At 34.5% G+C, this 11,168-nt stretch overlaps 1 protein-coding gene and 1 non-coding gene across 2 annotated transcripts in view; both read right to left on the reverse strand.

Annotated features, from left to right (window-relative positions):
- LOC125234222 (furin-like protease 2) overlaps positions 1-9,288 on the reverse strand; it is a 45,305-nt gene extending 36,017 nt beyond the window's left edge. Inside the window, exon 1 of the mRNA XM_048140431.1 lies at positions 9,021-9,288. Within this exon, the coding sequence (XP_047996388.1) occupies positions 9,021-9,167 (147 nt within the window). The 5' untranslated portion in view covers positions 9,168-9,288. The remainder of the gene's footprint in view (positions 1-9,020) is intronic.
- Positions 4,890-4,962, reverse strand: Trnan-auu. Its single transcript has one exon. It is a non-coding gene; the product is annotated as a tRNA-Asn (tRNA).
- Positions 9,289-11,168: the final 1,880 nt, after the last annotated feature.

The raw sequence follows: 11,168 nt of genomic DNA on the forward strand, positions 1-11,168 counted from the left end.
GCTACATATCGAGCCACGGGCCATCAAATATATGATGCATATATTATACATCACTATGCATTTAATGGTTAAGAGTAACCACTGTACAATACCTCTTCTCAATGAATTATTTGTATCGTAGTTGTAGTTGGAGAAAAATATGACTTCCGGGTTCTTATATCGTGGATGTTATAACCTAGCAACCGTAGCTTAGGTCCTCCTCATCACGGAACAAAGGTGTTTAAATAGGACCTCTTTAGGAGGCGTCCGCGGAGCCGAAAAAAATACGTAGATGCCATTTTGACACTTTTATGTAAGAGCAGATGCTGCCTTAGATTATAATTTTATTATGTATGTAATTTGTCATTCATCAAAATTAATATTTATTTATTTATTTAAACTTTATTGCACAAATTACCAATAAAAAGTACAAATGGCGGATTTAACGCCTTAAAGCATTCTCTACTAGTCAACCATTGGGCAAAACCGAGATAGTTTGGTGCACAAGATTAAAAAGCCAGTATGAATTGTAATGATTAAATACAAGTCGATACTATTATAATATAAACATACACAAATACAATAAATAAACCTACATACATATTAGTATATAAATAAAATACACGTATACATAAATAAATATTGTATTGTAATTCATATTTTCTGTACCTCCTACTGTAACCGTTATTGTATAGTTGTTTTTTATCCCTAAAATAAACCAAAATAAAATAAAATAAATAACTGTACCTATTGCGAGACACCACGTAGACTTTAATCTCTAATGTTTACAAATAAGTGCTTATGCAACTTACTTTTAAAAGAGAATTTATTGTAGTTTAAGAGAGGGATGTCAATAATGTGTGTTAGAATTGTAGTGTTATAGGCGCTACAATTTTAGGGTGATATAATTACCCGAGTGACTGCACATACACACTGCACTCAGGGATCGATGCACTAAGTGGCGACTAATGGAGATATTAGCTTGTCCGCGCGTGGGATTTTGATTTACATGAGGATTGCATTAGCCCGCGCGAGAATAGGCTTCAGCCGGCGTATCATGCTTCTAATTTTATCAGTTATCTGCGTGGATAACATACCTATCTCTCTCACACTGACATACTTGCCAAAACGTGACGGATGCTTTATCCCCAAAGACAAGTGATAAAATTGGAAGCATGGTACGCCGGCAGCGCTATCAAGGGAAGTGGATGGCAAAGCCTTCTTTGTGAGCCGAAAAGGCTCGTTGAAGGTATGATTGTGATATTTCAGGCCCACTAAATCCCTTACAGTTAAGAGTGCATAAATAAAATAATCAATTATATAAAAAAACCTTGTTCGGCGTTGTCAGTTTTTACTTCTAACAGGCCGTTACCGTCCGGCGAACTGATTTACGTCTTAAAACTGATTATTTCAACAGCCTCATTTCAATTGACTGTTTAAAGACCGAAGTTTATCTACTCCAAGACCACGGGCACAATGCCGTCCTAAAAGCAAAATATTATTACGTGATTAGGTCCCGCGTTTGTAACACATGATATTATTGTGTTAAACCAGTGGTTATAAAATGCCTAAAGCGCAGAAACAAAACGGATGTCAGCAGTTCTCAAAAAGTTGGTACAAAAATTAAGGATAAAGTTAAATTTGTTTTTATTATTCCTATTTTGTTACCCAAATTTTTTTGACGAATTGAGTTTTTAGTAAGTTTTATTTCATCATTAAGGTTCTCTAGTATCTATATTTTCTTAATTATAACAATTATCCTGTATATATGTTACAAAAGTTGACTTAAATATATTAATAATGGTTGGTAACAAAATAGGATCAATTAAAATTTGCTGACGTGGCTATGTACAAAGTATTCGTGAACTGTTCATTTATAAGCTTTGTGGTTGTACACCACCGCTATAAAATGTGCTTCGTTTAAAAAAAACTTCGAATCATAAGAGGTGCAGAATAGTTTTTTTTTCTAAAGTGGTATACAGTCTGTGCGAGTCACAGAATTTACAGGGGCCCATAATGACCCTTGTCTTTCCGATGTTCCGAACAGACTATAGACGCTTGAAACGGTTTCAGTGCCACAGACTGACATACATAGTGGTCAAATTTATAACACCCCTGTTGTGCCTCGGTATTAAAAGCCGAGGAAAGCCGATTATTAAATTGTACTTTCCTTTTATGACTTTTCCAACTGATAATTTATATATAAAAGTACTTAAATACAGACTTACGATGAAAAATTACGTATTCTGTTGTAGATGCACGGTGAACAAAGTGTATTGTTAATCGTAATAAAACTCGAGCTCGGCTAAGTATGATGGATGTAGACGCGGCTTTCGAGCGAAATCACGTGTTCGCACACGGGCTTTAATTTAACAGTGAGCACAACAAATGTCTTTCAATGCTTATGAGAAAAGACTTTTTATTGTGACTACGTTTACACACATAAGGACAAATGCCTGTCCGTGTTTGCTTACACCTTAGGCACACTTGCACCAACCACTTAGCTCAGGGTTAGTGGGCTGACAACTGTCAAATTCCATATAAAATAGTGGATTGACCTTCGGGTTGACACTACATTTTCGTTGGTGCAAGTGGCCCTGAAACTGTGACAAGTGGAAGGTATACATTTATGTGTATAATATTAATATACGTGCGAAGCCAAGGCGGGTCGCTAGTAGTAGTATATTATACATATCAGTAAACAACAAAAATATATTTAATTAAAATGAAAGCGCATGAATAAAATACTTCTATGGTTAGATTGTTAATTGAAGTAATAAGTAATAACAAATTGGCTGTTGAATGACATGTTGAAAACCGCGGAACATTTTACGACGGACGGATTAAGAATTTTAGAATGTTTTTTTTTTCTATTTTAGTCATTGTTGAGAGTCAATCGGTCCTCGCTAGAGATACGGGCGGCCGGTTGCTCTTTCATTGGTAAAGGCTGGTTTTATTGTGTTTTGTAGTGGTGTTTATATAGGTTAGATCTGAAATTTTTGAATGTAGCTTGAGCCTTTTTGCTGACACACAAACATGGTCGGTTTTTTATTTTCTTTTATTGTTTGTTTCGAATTATTTGATGTGTGTTTGCAAATAAAATATTTTTCTTTCTTTCTTTCTGTGGGTATATAAAAATAATAATAATAGGCCCTTGCATCTATGACAGATGATTTAAGCAGGATCCTTATGACATTTGCGTTCGTGGCTGTATAGAGAGAGGGTATATAAATCGACTGAAAACTATGGGTTTAATGGTGGGCCTGTCAATTTCGTTTATATACTACTAGCTTTTGCCCGCGGCTTCACCCGCGTTAGAAAGAGACAAAAAGTATAGCCTATGTCACTCTCCATCCCTTCAACTATATCCACTTAAAAAATGACGTCAATTCGTCGCTCCGTTTTGCCGTGAAAGACGGACAAACTAAAAGACACACACACTCCCATTTATAATATTAGTATGGATTAGTGATGTGCAAGTTGCAGAAACTTTCCAAAAAAATCTTAAATTTCTTGAAAAATTCACCAATCTCTCACGAAAAATAAAGGGAATTTAAAATTATGAAATGGAAAGTTTCCATCCATACAATTGTCCAAACAAAGTATGGAAAGTTTCCGAAGTTTTCCTATGTAAAAATTTCAGAATTTTGGAAACTTTCCGTCGGCACATCAGTAGTATGGATTGATCGCTTTTTATTGATGTAACCGTTTTTTTGCAGTTTCTTGTAATATTATAATTTGCATTTGTGTTACATTTTTCTTTTCGAAGCAAGTACGTATATTAGTTTTGAATTGCATTGTTTATATAGACGTTACTAACAATATTGTAACTATTATCACGAACCGGTAAATATTTAAAGTGGGGATTTTAGCACTGGCGTCAGACAGTAAGGTGCCAAGGAAGCCTGCGGCACTTTACCAACAGTCAGACTTATTTAACTAATAAATAATCATAAAACATGCCTTAAAGTGGAATATCATTTATTCAATTTATTAATTATAAAAGTGGATTACGAATTCAGTGAATACATCTAATTTAGTACAATTTTACAAAGATAATAGTGCTTTAAAAAAAACATAAGGGGAGTGCAAAAAGTTTCACAGGTAATATCAACCATTTATTTAGGATGCGAAGCAAAGTTAGTAAATATGTTAAAGGATTTATTTTAACATGTATGTGTAGTTTTGTTATCGTTCGGTGAAATTAGAGTCCATTTTCCTTGTCAAAACTAAGAAATATGTAATTACAACATTTTATGCTACAGCTTCAACAGGGGTATCTTAAATCAAAAAGAAATCTCACACATTGAAATATGTCATAAATATAAATTATGAGGAAATCCCGAAATCATCAAAGAAGCATGGCAGGATTATATTTGTGTTCAGTCGTTATAATATAATATTGGAGTATTTTGAACATGTTTATTTACCTTTGCGTATTTGAAGGGAGACATTATTATCAAACATAGATAGTTTCTTTGTTACTTGGTATTTCCTTATGAAAGGTTTGTAGACGAGTTTTTATGTAGAATGTATGTGAGCGTGATATTTGTACAATACTAACAAATTTAATGGTGATATATTTATAAATAAAAGTACGTATATCCATTATATCTTCTTAGAAAGTATATAACCATTTTTTTTACATTTTGTACGTTGTTATTAATATTATGCTAATTTTCGTGTTTTCTAATATACACCCCAGTATCAAAGCAATTAACTTTTAATTCATGAAGAGAATGTAAATAATAATATACCTACCTGATTCATTAAAATTATGTTTTATTATCCAAATATAGCTTTTGCTTTTTTAAATTATAAATAAAGGATAAATTTTTAACTTCTGATTAGCAGAAACGTCTGCAAACGATGCCACTAGGCTTAGAATAAATTTAAAAGTGGAAAATGTCTGCCTTGGGTGAGACTTGAACTCACGGCCTCTGGATCAATATTCCAGCGCTCTGCCAACTGAGCCACCAAGACTTCAACCAAGCCAGCGAGCCGTGAGTTCAAGTCTCACCCAAGGCAGACATTTTCCACTTTTAAATTAAAAAAAAAGGATAATTTAACACAGATTGACAGAGTCCCACGGTAAGCTCAAGACGGCGATGTTGTGGGTACATAGACAACGATATGTATAATATACAAATACTTATACATAGAAGATCATCACATAATTAAATGCCTTTCCTGGGATTCGAACCCAGGACCATCGGTTTAGCAGGCAGGGTTACCAACTACGCCAGGCCGGTCATCGGTGGTGTTATACTCAACTTATTTAGCAAAACATCATCATCATCCTCCTTGCGTTATCCTGGGAACCTGGGGTCCGCTTTGACAACTAATCCAAAGATTTGGCGTAGGCACTAGTTTTTACGAAAGCGACTGCCATCTGATTTAACAACCCGAAGGTTAAGTAGGCCTTATTGGAATTAGTCCGGTTTCCTCACGATGTTTTTCCTTCAACGAAAAGCGACTGCCAAATTAATATCACATGACATTTCGCACATAAGTTCAGAAAAGCTAATTGGTACGAGCCAAAAAACTTATTTAGCAAAACATTTTAAATAAATTACATTTCATATACATACAGTAAGCATAATATTATTGCAACATGTTTTAACATGTAAACTCCGTATTACCTATTCATCCAACAAAGATTTCTGTTAAAGAAAGAACTCTTCGCAGTGTCGTTCTGAATCAATTTCCGGGGAGCATAAAGCCTTCCCATGGCAATTTCCTTCAAGAAAAACAGGTTCGGAGTGAATTCTTAAATTAGTTAAAGCGAGATGAGGATTTAAAGGCCCGAGTGTTGGAAAACTTCTGGATTTATTATCATTAACCTTAAGCAAAGGTCAATCCTTAAGGCAACTTTCAATATATATTTTTACCTACTTCTTTAAGTATGAGTTTATATATCTATAGTAAGTGTTTTATAATTATCATAATTAACAAGAAACGAGGAAAACAAAGAAGGAGGCCCAGTAGTGGGACATTACATCAGGCTAGTAAAAAAAAAGAAAAAAAAACATAAAAACAAAAATAAATATTAAGTAGGACATTCTTACGCAGATAGATTGAATCTCTCGGTAAGGTCAAGAAAGCGATAATACTTAGACAGTGTTGTGGGCACTGAGACAACGATACGCAAATATCTATATATATTATGGTATACAAATACTTCAAAGTAAACACAAAGAAAACAACTATGACTAGGAACAAATATCTGTGATCATCACACAAGTAAACAAGACCTAAAAGGAATTGACTGACATCATGTTACCTTATTCAAATGCAACCGCAAGTTAGGGCTCATTTAGACGGTACGAGAACTCGCATACGAGTTTTATTACATTGCGGTATTTGATGGCTGTGCAAAATTGTTTGTAACCTCAACATCCCGCAATGTAACCAAAATCGCATGCGAGTTCGCACGCCGTCTAAATCAGGCCTTAGTCTATCTAATTCATCCTCTATTCTACGCTGGAAAACTTATTCCTCATATCTTTCATTTAGTTAATTTTAATTTTTTCAAACCATTTTTATACAATATACTTAGTGATAACTATTTCTTTTTAGCATTTCTACATAAAAAAATAATTCATCTAAGAGTTTCGTCCACAAACATTATTTTTTAGCGACATTTTCAAATTTAAAAATAGTCAAAATATGATAAAATTGTCAAAACAATTTGTTACCTAAGTACAAAAATTAATCAACATTGGATAGTATTTCCACTGTAAGGAGTACCACGAACAAATTATTTTGTGGCGACTGATTTACACAAATAATAATAGTTCTGTTTTATTAGCTTTTAATTAATTCTGTTTTATTTAATGGTAAACATATTTTAATTACACTTTATTTCGTTACATTTTATACATAACTTATATAAGTATATGGCATTTTGTTAAATAAAAAAAAAAACATTTTTTTTTTCATTTGCATACATAATAAATTGATTAATTAGTGTGAGAGGACCTTAATCATAACATTAAAGTCATTGTCAAGTGTTTGACGGCACATATCAAAACAAATAACATTAGGAAGTTGTCCAGTAATTATTATTTTTTAAATAATTTGATAACCGTAAGAGTTAAGAGGCTAGTTTCTTAGAAAAATTGATTGTATTTGACCTCAAGAATCTTCCCTTAAAGTCAACGGAATTCAATAAAAACAGGGTGTATATTACTTTATTCCCTGAACCACTGTAACCAATAATTACCTACAACTGAAATGCCTTCCATACCTACTCGTATTTCCATGCAAAGCGGGCTGGAAACTAAGTTAATAGTTTTGACCTAAACGTTCATGCTGAAAGCGGATTTTATGCCTGAAGTTTTCAGCAACCGCTACCGTGTTTCGTAATACAATATTAATTCAGGACCAGTTTCGTGTAACGTTAATTATTCCAGTTGGTAGTAAGAATTGGGATAAAGGAGAAATGAACAACAAAATGTACTTAAGAGATACCGACATCATTGTTTATGAACGCTGTACACAAGTTTCCTGTACTAAGCATAATAATATTTAGGCGTTTTTGCTAATACTGAAAACCTTATTATAAGTATATCATTAGCGTAAAAACGTATATTAATAATATCCTACCACATAATTACGGTGCAACTTTTTAACTATTGTACCTAATCGATTTCCTCCTCACAAGTTTGGTCATTTTCATTCATTTAATGTACTTGTTTTTTTGGCTCACGTATATTCACAGCATTTCATTGCAATATTAGTTTAAAATTTCCATTGAAATACGCAATGGTTTTTTGCTAGTTTTTTTATATTTTACTATCAATAAATAGACAAACGAGTATATATTGAATATACATAAGCTCTATCCGTATTATAAAATTACAATATTTTATTCAAAATCAAAGTAAAAGCATGAATATGATTCAGTTCATCGTTTTAGAAACAGTTTGTTTTTATTTCTGTATAAGATTTATAAGAAACTAAAATATGGTACAGAAAATGTGTAATTTTACGATATTTACATATTCATAGTGTTCACGAAAGCTGCATATTGGTACCTATTGGCATATATGTTCAGCTGGAGCTTTTCATTTACTAATAACCTTAGGAGTTAGGATACTTTATACTCCAGAAAAGAGAGAGCACAGGATATATAATTGAGTAGGGTATAATTAAACGACCTACCTATGTCATTTTGAATGTACGTACATCTGTCGGTTTCTGTCTATCTGTCGGTTTCTACAAATCGGGTTTCAGTTTACTTAGTACAGCGGGGAAAATCTCGACTGGGGGGCAAATGTGTCCATGTTTTACAATGTTTGCGTGTTCAGTGGATACATGTAGAACTCAACATCATAGTGTAATAATGAAAACAATGGATGAGTTACAATCCCAGTCAAGATTTAACCCGCTGTACCTTACTGTCCTTAGTGTTTTGCTTGGGAGATGACGGTGCTTACGCAACCTGTCGTTAAATTACCTTATTTAGGTAAGCTTACAAACAGTAATTAGTGACGGACATGAAGTTTAAAGGATTCAGTGTAGCTTCACATCTTAACCCGGAAATTGTGTTTGAGATTGCTGTTCGTTGTGTTGCATGTTAACAGTGAACTTACGAACCCTCCTATAAGAAAAGAAGGGTTTTCTTTAACTATTCACTATTGGTGCGGATATGATTTCGCACTTATGATTTTCGATACCCTTCAAATCAAGAGAGAACAGGCATCTTCTGGGCGATATCGTAGGCCACGTCTCTGCCTTTGGCTAGTCTGTGGCCAAGAGTAAGCCCATTTATAAAAAAAAAACATACATACATGTAATCACGCCTGTATCCCATAAAGGGGAACTACTACACATGAACTCCTAAGTTTCAATGCCACTCTTGGCAAAAAGGGGTTGAAAGAAATCCAAATTGTGACATTGAAGTCACAAGTTGCCAGCCTCTCGCCTATGCCACAATTTAACCCATACACGACACCCACGAGAAGAAAGGGGGTGGTGAAATTCTTAACCCGTCACCACACGGGGCTTATAAAAGAAATCCGCGAGGTGTATCATACCTGTCCGTGATTGATGAACCCGTGCCGGTGTGCCAGCTCGTGCGCCGCCGGGGCTCCTCCTGGCACGTGCACAGCGAACTGGTGGTGGTACAGTGGTGCACAGGACTCCACCAGCGCGAGCGCCACTATCACGCCTAGCGCGCCCATCACGCGCTGAGCGCATCGCACGAACTATCCCACCACGACCATGCCACCACGAAAACCCCAGACAATACTCCTTACGTACACTCGCGGCCACAGAAACCTAAAGGTTTTTTGAAACCCGTGCGTTCGGAATGCGGACTCCGCGGATACTGAGCAACGTGAGTGGAACTGTTCGTCGTTTTAGTTTGCGCATGCGTGAAAGTTGGCGCCCTTTCTTTAGCCTACTTGGTATCCTGACGTATTGTGTGCATGGCATCAATTGACTCGCATACTTAATTGGATCGAGGCGCTGTTACGTACACGAGTTTAAAATTAATCTGTTTTTTTACGGTTCTTTGTAACTCTCATTTTATATGCACGTTGAGAGTGTTCGTAGCCGATTGGCTTAAACAAAAGCTTTTACTGAGTATTTTGTTAACGTATCTTGTTAAGTTATTTATTTATAAACTAAAGGGGTACACAGACTATGAGATCGTAAAAGATACGAGTATCGGCATGTTAGTTAAAAGCGTGAATGCCGTACAATAGCAGACATTAAAATAATTGGTGAGCCATTTTAGTTCCGATTTAGCTTATTACGGTCTTTCAAAAAACGATAATTACACGAATAAGTTTCAAATACGAAAAAGGAATTATTCCTCCTAGTACATTAACCGAGAGTTTTCTTCGCATTGTATAGTTTCGTAGCATTCCGTAGCATGCTACGCCAAGCTACGAGACGAGCTTGTTGTTGCTTGTAGCACGGACGCGTTCGAAAACCATCATGCACGGTTGTGGCTCTGGAGCGTGGATACGCAAATTGTTTGATTTGCTTTGCTTACTTAAGGTGAACGATGATGTAACATTATCTCAATTTCCGATATTTTTGTATACCTGTAAAATGAGATCAATCTATACTCATATTATAAATGGGAAAATGTGTGTGTCTGTTTGTTTGTCCGCCTTTCACGGCAAAACGGAACGACGAATTGACATAATTTTTTATGTAAAGATAGTTGAAGGGATGTAGACTGACATAGGCTACTTTTAGTCTCTTTCTAACCCCCCCCCCCCACTTCCCTTAAATGGGGGTCGGAAGTTTGTATGGAGCATTCAGCAATTTTCGAATTTAACGCGAGCGAAGCCGCGGGAAAACGCTAGTTTTCTATAAATTAAAATCATAGACCAAAAATATAACACCTTTAATAGTATAAAATGTAGCGCAGTGATTCTATGAAACTGTTGGTTCCACATCAGTCCTGTTGATATCATTGAATTCGACTAGGTATGGGTTCAATTATGGGGGTGTGTAATGATTGGTATAACTGTTTTTGGTATAATAACATTTGATATAACAACATTTCGTATATATTTAAAGGATATAATCACTCATTTGACATAATTAACATTTGGTATAACCATAAAATATCTACTTTTATTTTGTATAATCATTATTTCGTATAACACTTATTTATAATAACCCTTATATGGTATAACTATCTATTGATATACGACTAGTATAATATAACTAGCAAACAGTATAAAACATTTCATGAATTAATTTTATTCTTTTTTGAAGGGATCACAGTTCTAACCTAACCTAACCTACTTTTCTGATAGCAGTACATATGTTTAAGGGTCACAGTTCTAACCTAACCTACTTACCAGAGTAAATGATGGATCTAATTTATTGTACAATTGTTTTTTATTTTAACTGTGTTTTAGAAAGAATTTGTGTTATACAGTTTATTTATTATCGGAAATAAGCATTATACACAAAATATGTTATAATAAATGTTATTCGAAAAAAATATCATTATATTAAATAAGAATTATACCATTTGTTAGTATATTACTTGTTCTTATATGATTCAATAATTATATCAAATGATCGTTATAACGACTAAAAAAATATCAAAAAAAGTTATATCGATCGATACGCACCCCAATTATGGTGTCACTATTTCGTGGAAAGTGGCATTGAAGCTTGAGCGGTTTCATGTGTTCTGCCTAATCCGTTTTGCA

This window comes from Leguminivora glycinivorella, chromosome 15 (genome assembly GCF_023078275.1).
Source record: "Leguminivora glycinivorella isolate SPB_JAAS2020 chromosome 15, LegGlyc_1.1, whole genome shotgun sequence".
Lineage (NCBI taxonomy): Eukaryota > Metazoa > Arthropoda > Insecta > Lepidoptera > Tortricidae > Leguminivora > Leguminivora glycinivorella.